Genomic DNA, 20,936 nt, shown 5'->3' on the forward strand with positions numbered 1-20,936 from the left:
AGGTGGTAGTGGGTGGTGCCCGACTTGATTAACCCTAATGGGCCCAATGAAACCCTAATTGACCTAAAAGCCTAACCACTTGACTAATGGGCTAGTATTTGGGTTGGAACCCCTAATTAGGGTTTGGAAAACCCTAATGTCATGAAACCCTAATTTTGGGGATTGATCGGGACCCGCACTGGAATTATTTACTATAGTTAAAATATTAATTAATAATCTTTTGCAATTAACCTAAGGCAATATTGGACTTAATGGATTAAGTCCTTAATGGGTTAAGTAGGAACACTTAACCCTAATCGTCCTTTCAAGTGGAAACCCTAATTTCACTACGGCCTTGAGTTGGGCCTTTCTATTGGGCTTTGGTGATTGGGTGTCACAACCCGAAAAGTTTTATTCTTGTAAGGTCAAACACATCAACCGAGGGTCAAATTTATAGGTTTCTAAGCCTAGTATAAGTCAGGGTTGCGTGTTAGGAAGTGAACCACTAAGGAAATGAGTTAGGAATTTTGCATTCGGGCCATAAACCTCATCAAGTGAGGTTCACGGCCGCAAACCATGTTCACGGCCGTGAACCCTCCTTAGGTCGTGAACTCACCCTATATATATATATATATATATATATATATATATATATATATATATATATATATATATGTATGTATGTTTGGGTCAATTATCCTTCATTTCTTCTTCCTTGGTCGTGAACCACCCCATTCTCTCTCAATCATACTCAAGAACACCCTTTTCTTCCCTTAAACACTCCTTTTCTTTTGCATTTGTTTGGTATACCACGAAAGGCCTTCAAACACTCACCAATCAACAAGATCTCCAAGTGTTCTTCACATCTTAAGGGCCGTGAACCACTCTTCATGGGCCGTGAACCCATCATGGTACGTGAACCCCTCATGGGCTGTGAACCCCTCTTGGGCCGTGAACCCCATCAAGCCCAGCCATGATCAACATTCAGCCTTCTATTTTTCAATTCTAACACTTCTTTGTAAGTGTTCCCTACTTCATAGGTTGTTTCCTTTGCACCTTAGATGTTAAAAGCACTAACTATATACATATATATGTCACAATATCCTAAATAGGACTCGTTTGTGCTTCGGGACTTCACTCGTGGAACTTATCATCCTATATTGAATCTTCAATTGAACCACCCACATAAGGTGAGTTCATACCCCTATAATATACCTTTTTAAATGATTTTAAATGCTTTTTAGGGGGGATACAAGTAAGACACAAGAAATCTTGTGTTTATAAATGTAATTTTACTTATTTCATTATCTTGCTATCAATATAATTAAGAACATGAAACTTGTTAAAACATGGAAATAAACTTATAAACTATGATAAATATAGCTTATGGATCATATGAATCTTTTTACAAAACTATCAGTTGTTTATAAAAAGGTTTTCTCATTATTACTTGTAAAGTCGTTAATCTAGTTTGTGAGACGCGTCTTCGGTACTTACTTAAGTACCAATAGAAGTCCACCTTTATGATCCAGAGTCTCCCCAAGGGAGAACGTGAGTTTGTGTATAGATCTATATGGGACTAACAATCCCTCACCTCTACTGTTAGCTACAGTTGGACCGGCAGGTCTGCAGGTGACAAACGTCATAAAAGGATATCGACGTCCGATTATCGTCATATCAATCAGTATGGTCATATAACTCACAAGGAGAAATAACGATATATTTACGTAGTAATATACTTTTCCTAAACTTTCACAAGGGATAATAACTATATGGTACTCAGTATATACAATAAGGTTAGATAAAACTGAAGTCCGGTAGACATTGGAATGTGTGACTTCCGCCTTACTTCATGTTCCTTGTTTGGTTGTGGGCTTAGGGCAGATTCACCCATTCAATTGTCTGTTCGATCTCGGTTATATACAACTCGTATGTATTAAGTGATCATAGGAGGGTAGTATCGTCGTATCAGGCTTTCAGGGTAAACAAATCTTCAGCCATTTAACTAATCCACAAAACTAGATATCATTAAAGTAAATACTTGTACTTTTAGGTCTTGGAATGAGTAAGACTACTATTCGGTTTTATAGAAAATATAGGATTTTCAATGGTAAACATCATTATTCAAAGGTAATCAGTTTTCAATAGAACTTTCTGAAAACGATAACATTTATTACTGAAAACAATGTTTTGCAATAGAGTTAGTGAAACTAGAAACTTATTTATAAAAGGTTTAATACTTCTTATTAAACTAGTATAACATAAAGGACCTTGAATGGTTAATTTTATAATTCCTTAGTTTATACCTCAGAGTTATATATAATTAATATCCGATAGGCAGTGAAATGTGTGACTTCCGCCTTATTTCCTGTTCCTTGTTTGGTTGTGGGCTTAGGGCAGATTTACACATTTAACTGTCCGTTCGATATTAGATTATATATAGCTAGTATTAACTAAGTGATTATAGAAGGAACTATTGTGGTTACCATTTTACTAAAGGAGATATATGATTTTCTTAAGGAATATTTTCATCAAATATTAAAGAACTATTACAGTTAACTTCGTAAGCACATGGTGAATACATCAGGGTATATAAAATAAGGATCTAATAAACAATGAAATGTGTGACTTCCGCCTTACTTCCTGTTCCTTGTTTGGTTGTGGGCTTAGGGCAGATCCACACAATCGATTTTATGTTTGATCTGGATTGTATATAACTTGTATTCATTAAGTACTCATAGAAGGAATCGTAAGAGTCATTTTTATTTATTATTCATCACATCAGAAAATATAGGATTTTCTGGAGGAACAGGCGAACTTTTCTAAAGAACTTAGAGTATACTTTTTATAACAAAAATACTTGTGAACTCACCAGCTTAAATGATGATCTATACTTTCAAAATAACTTGTATTCTCAGGAAACTAGTAGACAGGTACACGCACCGGGATTTAGAAGATGGGGCATAGTAGCTTCATATCTTTGTTTTGTTAAGTACTTTTGAAGTCAATCTTTTGTGAATCGAATACATTGTAACCACTTTAATATTAATGTAATGGTTGTTGTTGCTTGTTTTACTATTCTACATTTGTTGTGATACTGAGCATGACGTCCTTTGCCCCCCGAACGTTCCCGCCGTTCCGGTTTGGGGGTGTGACAGATTGGTATCAGAGCATTGTTTATGGTGAACTAAGTATATCAACCTATAAAAGATATACAACTATAAATACAATGGGGCCGAAGTGCTCTGACTAAAAGTATACTTTTAAAATATAATAATATTTTTATAAAAGTATATATATAAATACAAGAACAAGTATCACAAGAAGAACAAAATAGAAGTATTTAAAGGTTGGACACTGCGGTCAAACCTGGATAGTTATGTAATCATATATGGGGTCAATATAGCCTGATCAACTATATTTATTTGAGATATGACCAACATGTATTTGGGAGTGATTTGGTGTTGCAACAGACTTAAAACTTACCTAACTATATACACAAAGGATTTCTAGAACAGAACATAAAGTTAAAATACTATAGGAGTATTTTAGGATACTATAAGATAATAACAAGTTTAAAACTTACCAAGTTCATACCATTAAAATACTATAGGAGTATTTTAGGCACTATAAATAACTTATGTGAGAATTTAAATGACCCTTACTTGTAGGTCTATAATTTCGGAATGTATACTCCCAAGGTTTTATATAATTGAGATTTTATAGACTTAGAATTTGTGATCTATGCTCTACTTCCTGTTCCTTGTTTGGTTTTGGTTTTAGAGTAGGATCACTTATTCGAAGGTCTATTTAATCTTAAATTATATAAAACTTGTATACACTGTGCAATTATAGGAGGACCCAGTAAGGATCACCCCATAAGGTTTCACTTAATCTCATAGATTCTTTAGAGACTTCCATTCTCGCATGACAAACCTAGATAGATGTAACCACTTCATCATAGCAGTTAGCAGAGGAATCAAGGAGGAACAAGAAGAGATTCATGAGGAGGATTTCGAGAATGGATCAGCCGAAGGAACCAAACGTCTTATGCGTCGCACTAATAACTAATAAACTAAAATAACCTAGTGAGTTAGTGAATACACTACTCACACTATGTGTTAGGATTATTTCATATTTCGTAACAGCTGGTAACAGATATTCAATTCACAGAAATTAATTCGAGAGTAGTCACTACTAATTCATAAAGTTTATGTTATATAGACTTCGGTTATGAATTGTTTCAGAACCCTATGAAAGTCGGATCAGGGTACACTCAGAACTAGGATAACTTAGTTTAATCAGCATTCGACTTATAACCTCTGCTATAGACTTATCAGTGTTCCATCTCGTATTCATTATAGCAAAAGATGCCTCGCGGTAGACCTATAAGGCGCGTAATCAATACCACAACAGAGAATCCACCACCACAACACGATCCTGCTGCTTTCCAAGCAGTGGCAGCCGCAGTAACAGCTGCTATGATTCAAATCTGCGCAAGTGGTACCAGTGGATCTAGTAGCGGTACCCACCTGTCTAACCCCGGAGTTACCCACGGAAACCCACGGGACTGTTCGTACAAGGACCTCATGAACTGCAAACCCAAATCCTTTAATGGAAATGGAGGAGTCATTGTTCTGATGCAGTGGTTTGAGAAAACAGAATCAGTTTTTGAAATCTGTATGTGCCCAGAAGGAAGCAAAGTGAAGTTTGATGCCTGCACCTTCTCCGACAGATCCCTAACATGGTGGAATGACCATGTTAAGTCACTGACCCTATCAGTGGCTAATTCAATGGGCTGGGAGAACCTAAAAGAGATGATGATGGAAGAATACTGGCCAAGGGGCGAAGTGCAAAAGCTGGAGCAAGAGCTGTGCGAGCTTACCATGGCCGGCTCAGATATAGTACCCTACACTGACAGGATTAGTGACCTGGCAGAACTGTGCCTCAGGATGGTTACCCCGGAGAGTAAAAATATAGAGAGATACATCTGGGGATTATTTGCCCCGATTCAGGGGAATGTATTGGCTTCCAAACCAACCACCTTCGATAGCGCCAAACGCCTGGCCCAACGACTCATTGACCATGGAGTCTGCCATGGCGTGGTGGCCCCAGTTCCCGAGCCAACAAAGGGAGAGAACTATAAACAAAATTCAGGGAAAAAGAGAAAGGAACGAACAACACAGGAACGCCCGCGGGAGCAACAAGTAGTTACTGTATACACCGCCACAACACCTGCCACTCTAGCGCCTGTCAGTCGATATGCTGGAACTCTCCCTATGTGTAGTAAGTGTAACTACCACCACACCGGTGCTTGTCGGGAGATGCAGTGCATGAATTGCCGAAGGAAGGAGCACACTGCTCGTTTCTGCAGGGCGCCGGAACAACCAATCTCCCAAGTCCCCGAAGTAGAAGTGAACCAAGCCTGCTATGGGTGTGGTGAGACTGGGCACTACAAGAGGGACTGCCCGATAACGAAGAACTGGGGCGGGGAAGGGCGAATACTGATGATCACCGCAGGAGAGACTGCCCCGGAACCACCTGTGAACAGCGGTACGTCTTCTAAATAAAACTACTTTAAAAATTATAAATTTAATTAAAAATTGGGGAAATTAAAAAGTAGTTATAAATTATTTACTCGAACAAGCTCCAACATTCATAAGAGAACTAAAGATCCGAACAGGTAAACTATGATGGCTTAGTATGTACATCAGGGCTATGTATAAGTAAGATTTTGCAGGCTTAGAGTGAGTGATTCCGCCTCACTTCCTGTTCCTTGTTTGGTTGTGGATTTAAGGCAGAGTCACTCAGTCAACCGTCTTATTCATCTTAATTAGACACAACTTGTATATGCCAAGCGATCATAGATAACCGACGAGGATCATAATATAAAGTATTGTCACTAGTTATCAAAGCACTTTCACTGCTAGTACTCGTTTATTGCGGTACGATTTGTGGCAGTGGTAATATCGAGAAAGCACTAGAAAGCCTACACAGAATGCACTGTCGAGCACACTCGAAATACACCATCGTTATAACATACGTTTCTTTCAAATCGACTTAACACTTGTTTCTATAAAGAGTCTTTCGTCGTCATTCGATGTGGATTGGCGTGGTCCTCACTATACCAAGTTCATGTGCTACGAAAACCCACCGCCTTAACCGACCGATTAACTAAACCCTCGTCACTCGTAACAACAACCCGACCCAGACCTCAGAATTGTCTCTTGTATTCTAAACCCCGAAGTACTCATGAGAGGAGTATATTGACCTCCGAAACCTTGTCGAAGTATACCCAGCAGATCTTCCAGAACTACCACTCGTCCAACAGGTCAAGTTCAAGCACAGAGGCTAAGGACGAATACGGTTAACCTATCACTACTAAGTGTATACGCGAGAGTAGTATATAATTAAGATTATGCGGACTAAGAATGTGTGCTTCCGCCCTATCTCCTGTTCCTTGTTTGGTTGTGTACCTGGGGTAGATTCGCACAGCTGACCGTCTTACTAATCTTAATTATATATGACTTGTATACACGAGGTAATGATAGATGGACCAGGTATGAATCCTATCATGAACTTCAGGGCAAAGTTGTCCAGGCCTACGAGTGGATATTCTACCATTCAGAGGAGCACGACCCCTGCAGTCCTGCTAAGAAAGCTAATTTCGGGACGAAATTCCATCTAACGGGGGGATGATGTCACAACCCGAAATTTTTTATTCTTTTAAGGTCAAACACATCAACCGAGGGTCAAATTTATAGGTTTCTAAGCCTAGTATAAGTCAGGGTTGTGTGTTAGGAAGTGAACCACTAAGGAAACGGGTTAGGAGTACTGCATTCGGGCCATAAACCTCATCAAGTGAGGTTCACGGCCGCAAACCATGTTCACGGCCGTGAACTCACCCTATATATATATATATATATATATATATATATATATATATATATATATATATATATATATATATATATATATATATGTTTGGGTCATTTATCCTTCATTTCTTCTTTCTTGGCCGTGAACCACCCCCATTCTCTCTTAAGTATCATACTCAAGAACACCCTTTTCTTCTCTTAAACACTCCTTTTCTTTTGAATCTCTTTGGTATACCACGAAAGGCCTTCAAACACTCACCAATCAACAAGATCTCCAAGTGTTATTCACATCTTAAGGACCGTGAACCACTCTTCATGGGTCGTGAACCCATCATGGGCCGTGAACCCCTCATGGGTCGTGAACCCCTCATGGGCCGTGAACCCCATCAAGCCCAACCGTGATCAACATTCAGCCTTCCATTTTTCGATTCTAAAACTTCTTTGTAAGTGTTCCTTACTTCATAGGCTGTTTCCTTTGCACCTTAGACATTAAAAGCACTAACTATACACATATATATGTCATAATATATTAAATAGGACTCGTTTTTGCTTCGGGACTTCACTCGTGGAACTTATCATCCTATATCGAATCTTCAATTGAATCACCCACCTAAGGTGAGTTCATGCCCCTATAATATACCTTTTTAAATGATTTTAAATGCTTTTTAGGGGGGGGGGGGATACAAGTAAAACACAAGAAATCTTGTGTTTATAAATGTAATTTTACTTATTTCGTTATCTTGCTGTCAATATAATTAAGAACATGAAACTTGTTAAAACATGGAAATAAACTTATAAACTATGATAAATATAGTTTATGGATCATATGAATATTTTTACAAAACTATCAGTTGTTTATAAAAAGGTTTTCGCATTATTACTTGTAAAGTCGTTAATCTAGTTTGTGAGACGCGTCTTCGGTACATAAGTCCACCTTTATGATCCAGAGTCTCCCCGAGGGAGAGCGTGAGTTTGTGTATAGATCTATATGGGACTAACAATCCCTCACCTCTACTGTTAGCTACAGTTGGACCGGTAGGTCTGCAGGTGACAAACGTCATAAAAGGATATTGACGTCCGATTCTCGTCATATCAATCAGTATGGTCATATAACTCACAAGGAGAAATAACGATATATTTACGTAGTAATATAGTTTTCCTAAACTTTCACAAGGGATATTAACTATATGGTACTCAGTATATACAATAAGGTTAGATAACACTGAAGTCTGGTAGACAGTGGAATGTGTGACTTTCGCCTTACTTCCTATTCCTTGTTTGGTTGTGGGCTTAGGGCAGATTCACCCATTCAATTGTTTGTTCGATCTCGGTTATATACAACTCGTATGTATTAAGTGATCATAGGAGGGTAGTATCACCGTATCAGGCTTTCAGGGTAAACAAATCTTCAGCCAGTTTAACTAATCCACAAAACTAGATATCATTAAAGTAAATACTTGAACTTTTCGGTCTTGGAACGAGTAAGACTACTAGTCGGTTTTATAGAAAATATTGGATTTTCTATGGTAAACATCGTTATTTAAAGTTAATCAGTTTTCGATAGAACTTTCTGAAAACAATAACATTTATTACGGAAAACAATGTTTCACAATAGAGTTAGTGAAACTAGAAACTTATTTATAAAAGGTTTAATACTTCTTATTAAACTAGTATAACATAAAGGACCTTACATGGTTAATTTTATAATTCCTTAGTTTATACCTCAGAGTTATACATAATTAATATCTGACAGGCAGTGAAATGTGTGACTTCCGCCTTATGTCATGTTCCTTGTTTGGTTGTGCGCTTAGGGCAGATTTACACATTTAACTGTTCGTTCGATATTAGATTATATATAGCTAGTATTAACTAAGTGATTATAGAAGGAACTATTGTGGTTACCATTTTACTAAAGGAAATATATGATTTTCTTAAGGAATATTTTCATTAAATATTAAAGAATTATTACAGTTAACTTTGTAAGCACATGGTGAATACATTAGGGTTATATACAATGAGGATCTAACAAACAATGGAATGTGTGACTTCCGCCTTACTTCCTGTTCCTTCATGGTATTGTATGTTGATGACTACTTATTATAAGAAACAACATTCCAACTTTGCAAGAGGTTAAGTATTGGCTTGGAAAGTGTTTCGCTATGAAGGATCTAGGAAAGGCTGCTTATATTCTAGGGATAAGAATTATGAGAGACAGGAGTAGAAGACTAATTGGACTTATTCAGAGTACATACTTGGAAAAGGTGCTAAAATGTTTTAGTATGGAAAATTCCAAGAAAGGAGAACTGCCTATACAGAATAATACCAAACTGAGTAAGACTTGGAGTCCGAGTACTGATGCACAGATAGCATAAATGAGTAGAGTTCCATATGCTTCCTCTATTGGATCTATCATGTATGTTATGACATGTACTCGCCCTGATGTGGCCTTTGCTTTGAGCATGGTCAGTCGTTATCATGGAAATTCAGGTAGAGCTCATTGGATAGCAGTTAAGAATATTCTCAAGTATCTGTGAAGGACTAAGGACTGGGTCCTAGTACTTGGTGACAGTGATACATTGGGAGTAACTGGGTATAGTGACGCCAGCTTTCAAACAGACAGATACAACTTTCGTTCTCAATCTGGCTGGGTGTTTACCTTAAATGGAGGAGCGATAACCTGTAAAAGTTCCAAACAAGAGACGGTGGTTGATTCTACCTGTGAATCAGGGTACATAGCAGCGAGTGAAGCATCAAAGGAGGCAATTTGGTTGAAGGACTTCATCAGAGACCTTGGAGTTGTTCCAGCCATCAAGGAGTCAATGGAAATTTTTTGTGATAACGAAGGAGCGGTTGCCTTGACAAAGGAACCAAAGGATCATGGAAGATAAAGACATATCGATAGAAAATACCATTTCATCAGACATAGAGTAGAATAAGGTCACCTCGTAGTGAAGAGGGTATCATCAGAATAGAATCCTGCAGATTCCCTCACAAAGGGTCTGAGTAGGGTCAAACACATTCAGCATGCTAGGAGCATTGGTCTGAGAGATGGCATTAGTTTTAGTAGTTAGATAGTAACTTGAAACTTGTAACAAAGTAAATGTAATTGACTTTTTGTGATTAAATAATAGAGAATTATTTATGAGTTTGTTTACTACCTTTTGTCAATTGTTTATTATTGTGTTTCATTTTTGCATGTTTTACTTCTCGAATAATTCGACTATTCAAACTACACAGTCGATCATACTTTTGGAAGTAAGTAGTGAATTAAGACTATCATGAACTAGATTGTAGATTGTCTAAAGAATTTTATACATAGAAATGGTATTACTGCAATGTTCATGAGTATTTTGACATGGAGATTTAAGTATTGGATTAACCCACGCTCAGAGAATTACTTCATGGAATTTATCATGAGTAATTCTGAGACGATAATATCTTATAATCTTGAGACGGAGATATATGAGTTGTGGTTTACGAATCAGTTGTGCGTTGATGATACGAAAATGCATTAGTAACCTGATGTTATAAAATGTATTGGTGTGCATGATTTGATAAGTAAATGGTGCAAGCATATACGTCAAAGTTTATTTTTCCCTTTTACCTTAATAGAAAAAGTGATATCTTTGGGCCCCTCGGTGATTTGGTGTTGACTTATTGTGCTGGGACCGGCCATGACTAAATTGATCTGTTCGATTAGAAGTTCTATGTCATTACAAATTAGAAATTGAGAAACAAAGTATTGGACAATGAGATTGATTCTATTCTATGTCTCATGTCCGGATGATATCTTGCAAAACGGAGGATTATATGATCATTTATCTTAGGACACATAACTAACTAGGTCAGAGTTCGAAAGTAGCTTTTGGAAGCTACAATTTGTTGATCAGTTTAGAAGTTATACTGGGAATTATAGTTATAGACTTATCCAAGTGGGGGACTGTTGGATTAGGTGTCTAAGCCCATAATTATAATTGGTATAAGCTTGAATTGATAGTAGCACAGTCCTTTTGGGTTGCCCTCAAACCTAGCAATTGGACATGATATTTTGAAGAGAGAGGTTGATTTATTATTTGATTAATAAATTGAAAAGAATAATTTGTTAATATATTATGAAAATAATATATTAATTAGAAATAGTAATATTTAATTAATATTTAATCAGAAATTAATTGGAATTAATTTTGTGATTAAAAGAATTAATTAAAAGTGTAGGGACTAAAGTGTAATTGTTCAATAATTGACCAAGAGGCATACTTGAATCTACCTAGGGCCTTGGACGGTTTTAGGAGGGTTTTAGGAGTTCTAGAATTATCCTTGGAGGATAATCAGGAAGCTGGATAATTACCAAATCAAGATAATATTATTATATTGAGTTTTGGCTTATATAGGGTTTCCAAGTTGTACTATATAAGGAGGCCAACCCCTAGCAATTTTAGCACTCATAATTCCCCAAGGTTTGGCAGGAATTCAGATCTCCTCCCTCCTCTCTCCTTATTATCCTTCTCACTTGTGTTGGGTGAGAATTACTAGAGGCACAAAGCTTGTGGTGCTTGCTTCCAAAAGATCAACAAAAGGATTCTTGGTTGTTTCCTTCAACAATCAATAAGGTATGTATTCTTACTAATCAATTGAAGTTTGAATAGGAAAATTTTGTAGATTGATAGTTCATAGTATGTTGCATTTATGTTAAAGACATAGATCCTTCTTAGGTTGCATGTGCTCTAATCATTTAATTGATGATATAGTCATTACTCGTTTAATAGACCTTGAAAATTTAAAACATTTTCTTGGTTTAGAATTTGTCAGAAGTGCAGATGGTATTGTCATTTCACAACGACAATACGCTCTTGACTTATTACAAGATACATGAATGTTAGCAGCTAAACCCATCTCATATCCAATGGATTCTAAACATAAAATTTCAAACTTTGAAGGGGAAGAATTTGAGGATGCATCTCAGTATGGTCGGCTTGTTGGTAGATTATTATATATTACTTTAGCAAGACCTAAAATTGCATATGTTGTTCATCGATTAAGTCAAGGGATGTCTAATCCCTTAAAGCCCCATTATCATGTTGCACAACATTTGTTATGATTTTTTTGAAAACAAATTCGAGAGAAGGATTATTTTTGTCATTTAAATCTTCTTTACAATTACATGCCTTTAGTGATTCTGAATGGGCTGGATGTTTGGATACAAGAAGATTCGTAATAGGTTTTTGTATCTTCCTCAGAGATTCATTAATATCGTGGAAATCGAATAAGCAATGTACAGTCTCTCACAACTCAACTGAAGCAGAATACAGAGCACTGGGTTCTGTAACTTCTGAGATTATTTGGCTACGACATTTACTCAAAGATTTTGGTTTTACTTCCTCCACTCCTATCTTAGTCTTTTGTGATAAGAGTCATCCATCAAATTGGCAACAAATCCAATTTTCCATGAACGAGCGAAACACTTGGAAGTTGATTGCCATTTTGTATGTGATAAAATTTTGGACAAAACAATCAAGTTAATGCCAATCCATACTTCCCACCAACTAGTTGATATTTTCACTAAACCTCTACCATTCTCCAAACTTCAACCTATCATCTCCAAGATGGCACTTAAAAACATTTTTAAGTGTCCATTTTGAAAGGGGATATTGGGACATTTATTATTTATTAATGTTACGTCGTTTTATAGTAGTTAGGGTAAATTACATGAATCGTCCATTGTGCATGTGCCAAAACGCACATTTAGTCCCTATTTTTAAAAATTAACTCGGACAGTCCCTCCTTGGTTTAAAACTAACACGGTTCATCCCTTTGGACATAAAAATACCATTTTTCCATTATTTATTTATTTATTGACTTATTTATTAATTATTAACTATTTATCTACTAAATAAAATTGTTTAATTAAAGACCAACACCACCACCATGATTGGGTTCGTTTTTTTGGGTTTGCCGAAAAACATAACAACTACCTCAAATGTACATCTAGGGTGTGTTCGGCAAAACTAGCTGGTAGCGGGTAGCTTGTAGCTTGTAGCATTTTGTTAAACGCTATATGAAGTAGCATTTGGATTTGGAGCGTTTTGTTTAAAATAAACCCTACAAGCTTGTAGTGTCGAACGAGGCTTTCTGTTCAAAACGGAGCGTTTTGTCAAACGCTAGCAGCTAGAAGCTCTCAAACGCTCGCAAACGCTCTGTGCCGAACACGCCCCTAGAAGAGTCACTACCTCCCCCGCCCCCTGTTGCCCTGCTATACAACTCCCATGTTTTGCTCGGTAGTTTAAGCTTCTTCACCATCATCGCCGATGGAGGTTTAAGCTTTCATTTCTACGAATGAAATGGGGTTATCTCACCTCATCTATTTCTGACGCCTCTTTCCTCGAAACCCTTGTCTCCACAAAACTGTTTTCATCAGTAAACTGATTGTGAAACCCTTCTCTTCCGGCACACCCACTTCAGACTAACCAAAACCAAAACCAACTTATATCTCTGCGCACATGAGCTTTGTATTCGATCAAATAGATGTCATTGAGAAAGAACCTTCCGAAACAGACGAAACCCTACAATGAATTTGTGCTTGGCGTGAATCCAAGAAAGAAAAGCAACCCATCATCGAGCATGAAGAGACTGTGAAACACGTTGGTGGTGTTACCGTTTCTAGGGTTAAGGATAAAGCATTGATGACCAGAGGAGTGGAATTTGTACATCCATGGCCAGAGTGGTCTTTTCGGATGACCAGAAGAGTCAGTACAGATCTACAATGACGATGGTAGCCTTAGGGTTTTGGCTCAGATCTATGATGGCGATGATGGCTCTGCGAGGTTAACCTTCTAAGGTGAGGCGATGGCTTCAGGCGTCGATGGAAGTGAAGGAGTTGGCTGGACAAAGTGATAGATGTAGAGTGAAGGTCCGCCGGAGGATGAAGGCGGTGATGGTGGTCGTCGTGACTTGCCGGTGACTCGTCGGCGAGTTGGGTCTCATTTTTTCCTCTCATCGAGTGTGTTTTTATATGTGTTTCCGATCAGTAAAAAAAGCAAAGGGTGGGGAAAGTGAAGGGGAAGGGATGGTATAATGGTCCCTAACTTTTTTTAAATTGCAAATAATAATAATAATAATAATATCAATTTAATTGAAAAATAAAAAGATAAGGGTATTATGGTCATTTCGGTTTTGGCGTGGACTAAATTCACAACAAAATTGTCTTCCAGGGATGAAGCATGAAATATTAAATCAAACGAGGGACGGTCCGAGTTAATTTTTCAAAATAAAGACTAAACGTGTTTTTTGGCACCAGCACGAGTGAGAAAATATGGTAGTTAGGTTGGTGGTGCAAGTTAGCTTAGTTGTGTTTGTTATGCGTATGTTAGCATGGTATGTATAGGTAGTATAAATACTCTTTGTAACAGATTAGTCTTGGTAATGAGAAAATATGTTCCCATTCTTGATTAGTTGTTCTTAGTTCAATAGGTATTGATGTTCCTTCGGTTTTATGACGTCCTTTGATTTGCATTCGAAAGGCATAAGAAATGTGTTCTTGTTTTATGAGGTGGTTGTTCGGATTTGGTTGTGGGTTGCAAATTTGGTTGTCCTTTCTCTTCCTCTCAAGGTGATCCTTCTGACTACAATTTGGCTGCTTTGGATATATAAAAAGCAATGTGGTTATTCAATCGTCTACCATCTCGAGAAGTAGTATATGTTTGAAAAGATAGTAATTACCTCTTTTGATTGGTTCATGAATAAAATCAATAGAGTTAGCATTACTTGGACTTATGGTTACAAAACTTAATCCATAATATCTCATTGTAATTGTTTTGCTTTCTATCTCCTTGCTTGTCTTCTTTAATAAAATTCAGCGGTTCAAAAAAAATATGCTGATAAGAGATTTTTATATACCAAGATAAAATAAATCAAGATCATTGAAAATGCAACGAACCACCAACAATAAAAAAAAAAAAAGATTAAAATATCTGTTTCTCTATAAAGTTTAGTAAAATTCGTCGTATGTTACAACCCCAACACTTGACCATTAAAAATATTACGAATTAGTGAGCCACCATTAGATTTTAAAGAGCCATATGCCATTACAAGCAAATAATAATATCCTATTCCCCGTGCTCCCAAAAAAAAAACCTTTTTCTATGATGTGCTCAAAAAGCATAATCTACCATTATCAGATGACCAGAGCATTCCGGTCATCTGATATCAGATGATTGGAACACAGTTGTGTTCCAGTCATCTAACCAGATAGAACAAACAATTCAAACAATTATCTGACGGCCTCAGGCGCCGAATTACAATACGGTGTATGCAAACAAACCAACTTGGTGGACATAAGACAAACGGTGGCAAAACCGACACCGGCCACCACACCCGCCATACTTTTCCGGCGATCCAACCTCACCGCCCTTTTAAACATACTCAAAAAACACGGTATCAAACCGCCACACGCAAACACCATCAAATGGTCCAAACCGCTATAATCAATCCCCACAAGTATCGCACCAATCGCCGAAACCGGGCCCACAATTCCAATCAACCCGGACCCCGCCAACGCCCCGTACCAACTATCGGTCGCTCCAAATATACAACTCGCAACCGCCGCCCCGCGGGTCAACCCGTGGAGGCAAACGGGGAGGAGCATGTGGCGGCCGAACCCGTACGCTTTCGGTGCCGCCACACCTAACACGAGCCCTTCCGCTAGGGCGTGGAGGGCGATGGTTAGACATGAGAGGATTGATTGGAGGGTGGTTGGGGAGATGGTGAAGGTGGTGGAATAACGGGAATCCGGTAAGGTGTTGGCGGAGGTTTTTTTACGGGCGGCGAGTTTGGTGGTGGCGGTGGTGGTGATGTGTGTGAAGGTGGCGCCGGTGGTTAGGAGGAAAGCGAGGGTGAAGAAGTTGAGTTTGGAGGTGAAGAGGAGTTGGAGGGGCCGCCAGGTGGCAAGGAGGAAGGCGATGCCGGAGGATATTCCGGTGAGGAGGGTGTGGTGGAGGTGGAAGGCGAGGGCGAAGGCCACCAAGATGTTGCCGCCTAGTAATGGGCCCAGACCAAAAAGTAAGGAGACAAGGAAGCCGGATGCGCCTTCTGAACTACATTTAAGAAAATTTTGTTAAAAAATAAATAAATAAATTGAAGAAATAAAATAACAACATAGTTTTTTTTTTTTTTTTTAAATTGAGCTCAAAATAATTCAGGAAAAGTAACTTACTTGTAATTGAGGCCGAAATTTTGGAACATGGCTCCAAGAGCTTCCATGGAGGCAACTGAAAGAGTGGCTGCTGATGCGACATGAGATGGAGATGCTTCCTATAAAAGTTGGACAGAAAGAAACCGTTGAAATATTTTTCATTAAGAATCTTGTGGAATTGGAATTTGAGATTCCATTCCATGGTAGGGTGGAAGGGATCCAATTCCATTCTTCCGTTTACCTTAAATGCATCTGGAAGAACCTCAGCAACAACCATCCAGATCATACACCCTGCTGCAAACCCCGTACAAAATGGCAACATTTTATTGAAGGCATCAGCACATATAAACGAAGGTACTGCTACAATAGGCTGTAGAAATAAAAAAATATATATAGTCAACATAAAATATCAAAGATCAAAGCTTTCAATTATTTAAACAAACGGGTATTACTATTAGTATTATACCTGGGGCAAAGATGTAATTACACTCCATAACATAGCATTTTGTGGAGAGACTCCTCTTGATGCAAGAACCATACTAACAGCTAACCCTTCTGGAATATTATGAACAGCAATAGCCAAAGTTACCAAAAGACCCTGAGAAAGACCTTTTGATCCAGCAAAAGATACTCCAACTCCAGAACCTTCCCCAAAAGAATGAAGAGTCATGATCCCAATTACAAGAATAACCTTATTTGCATCTGCTCCTTTTATGTCCAACATACTCACTTCACCATAATGCTCAAGAAACTATAAAAGTAAAAAAATATAAAAATGTAATACTACCCACAAAAGATAAGTTTTAAATGAGGTTATAGATTCAGTAAATATAAATAATACCTGCTTACATAGCCAGATAAAGATGCCACCTGTCAAAATACCCATGACAACCCAACTACCACTACCATGATCTCTTCCTTCTTGTATCAAATCAAAACTTGCTGCTAACATAACTCCTGCAGCCATTCCATTACATATTCCTGCCCATTGAGCATCAAGTTCAACAAAGAAAAATGGCAAAGCACCCAAACCAGTAGCAGCAGCCATGGCTAATGTAAACAAAGCAACAGTAGTCACTGAAACCCTGTTGTTTGAGTTTGAGTTTGAGTTTGAGTTTCCACTCTTTTTTCCATCAACTTCATCGTTAATGGTGTTAAAGACTTCACCTAAGTTGTTTCCATCTATAACACTTCCTATTGTGTCCTTCAATGGAGCAGTTATTAGCCTCTCTGTAGTAGTCTTGTTTTCTGAATCTGATGTAGCAGAAGTAGTATATAGAACTAGTGAAAAGAGAAAGAATATGAAGATTTGTTTATGTATTGAACCCATTGTGTTGCTCCTAATTCCTATACACAACCTAATCTATCTTGATTTCAACATAAAATCTCCATGGTGCACTTCTTATCAACACTTCTATACCAATTTTACCCTAATCACTGGGAGAAATGACTTTGAGAACTGTTTGTTAATGGAATATAGTGAATCAATCCTTCAGTTAAAACCACATCAAGCAAGTTCAGCTAAAGCAGACTTCAGGTTTTTTGATTATAAACATGAATCTGCATCAGCCTTCTTGGACACTTGAGCTTGTTAGTGTCTCACCTGAAATTTCAAGAAAAAAGACGATAAAATTGGGAATATTATTATAAATCTGCACCTTATGTGGGTCATCTCAAAACGGAAACTAAAAACATTGAGCATCATCAATTTCAGAAGTCATGGGATGAATATATTTTGGAATTCTGAATTTAACCTAGCTAATTCATGACGAAGTACTACGCAATTTCAGAATTCATATCATCTGAGCAGCTAAGACTGTTACCTTGAATTCTGTACTAAATCATAAAAGCAATTCTCAAGCAGAATTCTACAAAATTTTAGTTGGATCAACGGATCAAGAGCATTGTCTTCGTTTGAATTGAAATTTTATTCTCTCACTGATTCTAGTAGACATAATTAAATATTTCTTAATTTCTTAACCTTTATTGTATCACAGATTACAACCCAAATTGATCACCCAGTTTAAAACAAAAAAAGGGGGGATCAAAATTGTAACTCGAATCTCCAAGCTTTACAGCCAAGAAGCACAGCAATGAAGCATCCATTATCGAAACGTATTCAATTTCGGACTCCAAAAATATTTACTATAAAAAATTCAATTGATCTATGAGAAGAATGATCTGAAGAAAAAAAAAACCCTAAGACCCAAAAACGTAAACCTGAGAGTATAAAAAATCAAGGATCGAACCTGCTAATCGAAGAAATCAGCCGTCATGGACAGTTATTACGGCTTCAAAAATCCCGAATGCGTAGATAGAGAGACGACTTTAATTACCCACGGATGACGGAATGGCAGATTCTGCCATGAGAGACAAAAACCGCGGTTGTGACGACGAATTCCGCGGTTGAACCCCCTGTTTTCTTATCTATTTTCACTTTCAGTCCCTATACTATTTTATTAGTTACATCCGCGTCTCGATTTTTCTATAGGGTAAGTTACTTTTTATACCTTCACGCGTTAATTCAAAAATAAAATTCACAAAACTTAAAAAATGAAAACCTAGACAATATCATAACAAATCAACAAATATAATTCTAATCATGATTGAAAGCAAGCTATAATATTTAGAAAAATCAAACCCAAAACCCAACTTATATAAACTTCAAACTCATTTTGTCCTAGAAGTCCTTTACAATAACAAAGATTTATTAATTACAATATCCTTGTACGCAAACTTGCAATGCAAGCAACGATACACAACAAATGAAAGTACGGTTTTTAAAGGATGTTTGGGATTGTTTATCTAAATTAGCTTCACTTGATAAGTTAATTTGAATGTTTTGATTACACAAAATATAGTTTGTTATTATGGTTTTTTGTGTTAAGGTGTCCTTAATAACCATTTTGATTGTTCGGAATGAAAAAAATAACTTGTTAATAAACAACTTATAAAATTATTACTTTTTGGTACAATATAAGCTAATTTAAATATTTCTTAAACTATGTTTGGTACTTAACAAGCTTATAACGCAATTTCAAAAACCCTCAAAATATTTTTGGTTTCATCATGATAACATGTGGAGACTACTAATGAATCTCGCCAAACTATGATTGTTATTATAAAATTCGATGTTCAAACATTACTTCAAACACCAATTTCTCCCAATGGTTAAGCTCGAGATGTAGAACCATATGCCTTTTGAATTAACCTTTGACCTAATCGCATGCATTGTCGTTAACTCATGGTCTATTGATGTTACATCAACCTTTACTAGTCTCCTGGTGTATGTCAATAAATCAAGGATAGTATTTAAAGACAAAACTATATATGTTATGAGCATTAGTGGGTTGGCTTCAGTGATACTATTCAATGCCTTAGTGTAGCAACCCTCGTTAGGGTCTATTTGAAAACATGTTTAAAAACATTTTGGCCTTGTTTGATATACCTCTTACTGAGTCTAGTAAGAGGTTAAGTCCGACCCAGTCCAAATAAATGTGTTTGATACCCTTGCATAATGTTGTTGGGTTATGAGAGTCCTTAGACAACGAAATGGACAAAGGGAGAAACATAAATAATCATAACCATTAAAGGACCCATGTTCACCAAATTTAGGCAACTAGTACATAAATTAAATCAAGAGGGATCGAACATATGCACTTGGATTCTTTGACTTCTTTCATTTCACCGGTTGATCGTACTTGATGATCCAACGTAGAATCTCTCTTTTATGATCACATCCAAGAAGAAAACAGCAGCCAAGAAAACACCCCAAGTAGCAGTACACCAAAAATCAGTAAGATTTGAATATGGATCGACTCTACGCGGCGCGTGGACGTCTATTACGGGTTTTTTCTAGATCTTTGAGAGCACCACCGAATTCTCTAGGGTTTTGGTTGATTTCCGGAATCTCCTAGTTTCATTTAATTAATTAAACTATTAGTTAATTAAGAAACGAGTCCCAATAATTTATTTCTTTTTCAATTATACTCATATTTGTTTTTACGTGTAACCCAAAAGGACACTCCTATTTATAGTAATACTACTAATTTGTTGTGGCTATGTGTACCATTCTTCAACAACTCCTACTTACACTAGGCACCAACAATAGTTTGGTCTATTACTTACTATTAATAGATGACGAGTATGTAGTCCAATTACATCTACTATTGTCACACCCCGGGCCCCGGTCGGCGGCGGAAACGTCGGGCTGTGAGACGTTCGAAGTTGGATCACATGTATTGAACATGCATTGTACAATACAAAACAATATATAACATGAATATCACTTCCATTATGAATTAAATATTACATCGAAAAATGTTTTGAAGTACTAGAATTTCTAATACAATTATTGCCTTAACATTTAGATATAACAATATATGATACGAATAACAGCTTTCAGTAGTTCTATTGTTCACTCGCTACTTCAGGGGGTGCAAACTTCCATCTCTTGGTTTCCTAGGAATACATGTAGTGGCCGTTGGGCACCCAGTGGAGGGCACGTGGTGCTTGTTAACCAAAAGTTGGCTTTTCGACTTTTTAACTAAGTTTGACCCAATGTCACACTATATGGTTTTAGGTCATAGACTGAAGTTTGACATTTTATTTAATGTCTAGGTGGTTTGTGAGACCTAACTTTACATTTCTCGCATGCTGTTGCGATTATCCTGTTTATGCGATGTGAGTTTTCTCACTATACTATGTAGGATATCAGGTGTCAATGTCTTGTAACATCCCAAAAACCAACCATAAAAATTTGAAAATCAAAGTGTAATTTACTAAAAAGGGGTTGCGTCCATATCATCATAGTATCACAAAATCATTGTCAAAAGAAGCTAAATTCTTATTTTGAAATCAAAGTCATAAAAGATAAACATAGATTAGATGCC

General features: G+C 37.1%; 1 protein-coding gene across 1 annotated transcript; it reads right to left on the minus strand.

The window, feature by feature from the left end:
- Positions 1–14,801: 14,801 nt before the first annotated feature.
- Positions 14,802–18,438, minus strand: LOC145164882 (ZIP metal ion transporter family). The gene is made up of 6 exons (XM_079083541.1): positions 18,294–18,438; positions 16,886–17,647; positions 16,511–16,795; positions 16,286–16,414; positions 16,066–16,163; positions 14,802–15,946 (listed from the first exon to the last, which is right to left on the minus strand). The coding sequence occupies exons 2-6, from the start codon at positions 17,372–17,374 to the stop codon at positions 15,124–15,126; spliced, it is 1,824 nt and encodes a 607-aa protein (XP_078939667.1). The 5' UTR covers positions 17,375–17,647; positions 18,294–18,438; the 3' UTR covers positions 14,802–15,123.
- Between the last annotated feature and the right edge of the window lie 2,498 nt (positions 18,439–20,936).

Source organism: Lactuca virosa, chromosome 1 (genome assembly GCF_052849685.1).
Source record: "Lactuca virosa cultivar CGN04683 chromosome 1, Lactuca_virosa_CGN04683_v6, whole genome shotgun sequence".
In the NCBI taxonomy this organism is placed as follows: Eukaryota; Viridiplantae; Streptophyta; class Magnoliopsida; order Asterales; family Asteraceae; genus Lactuca; species Lactuca virosa.

Coding starts and splice junctions, on each gene's coding strand:
- LOC145164882 (XM_079083541.1), bottom strand. CDS start 17,374: ATGGGTTCAATACATAAACAAATCTTCATATTCTTTCTCTTTTCACTA. Junction 16,415..16,510: donor TAATTACATCTTTGCCCCAG/GTATAATACTAA, acceptor TTATTTCTACAG/CCTATTGTAGCAGTACCTTC. Junction 15,947..16,065: donor AATTTCGGCCTCAATTACAA/GTAAGTTACTTT, acceptor TCTTAAATGTAG/TTCAGAAGGCGCATCCGGCT.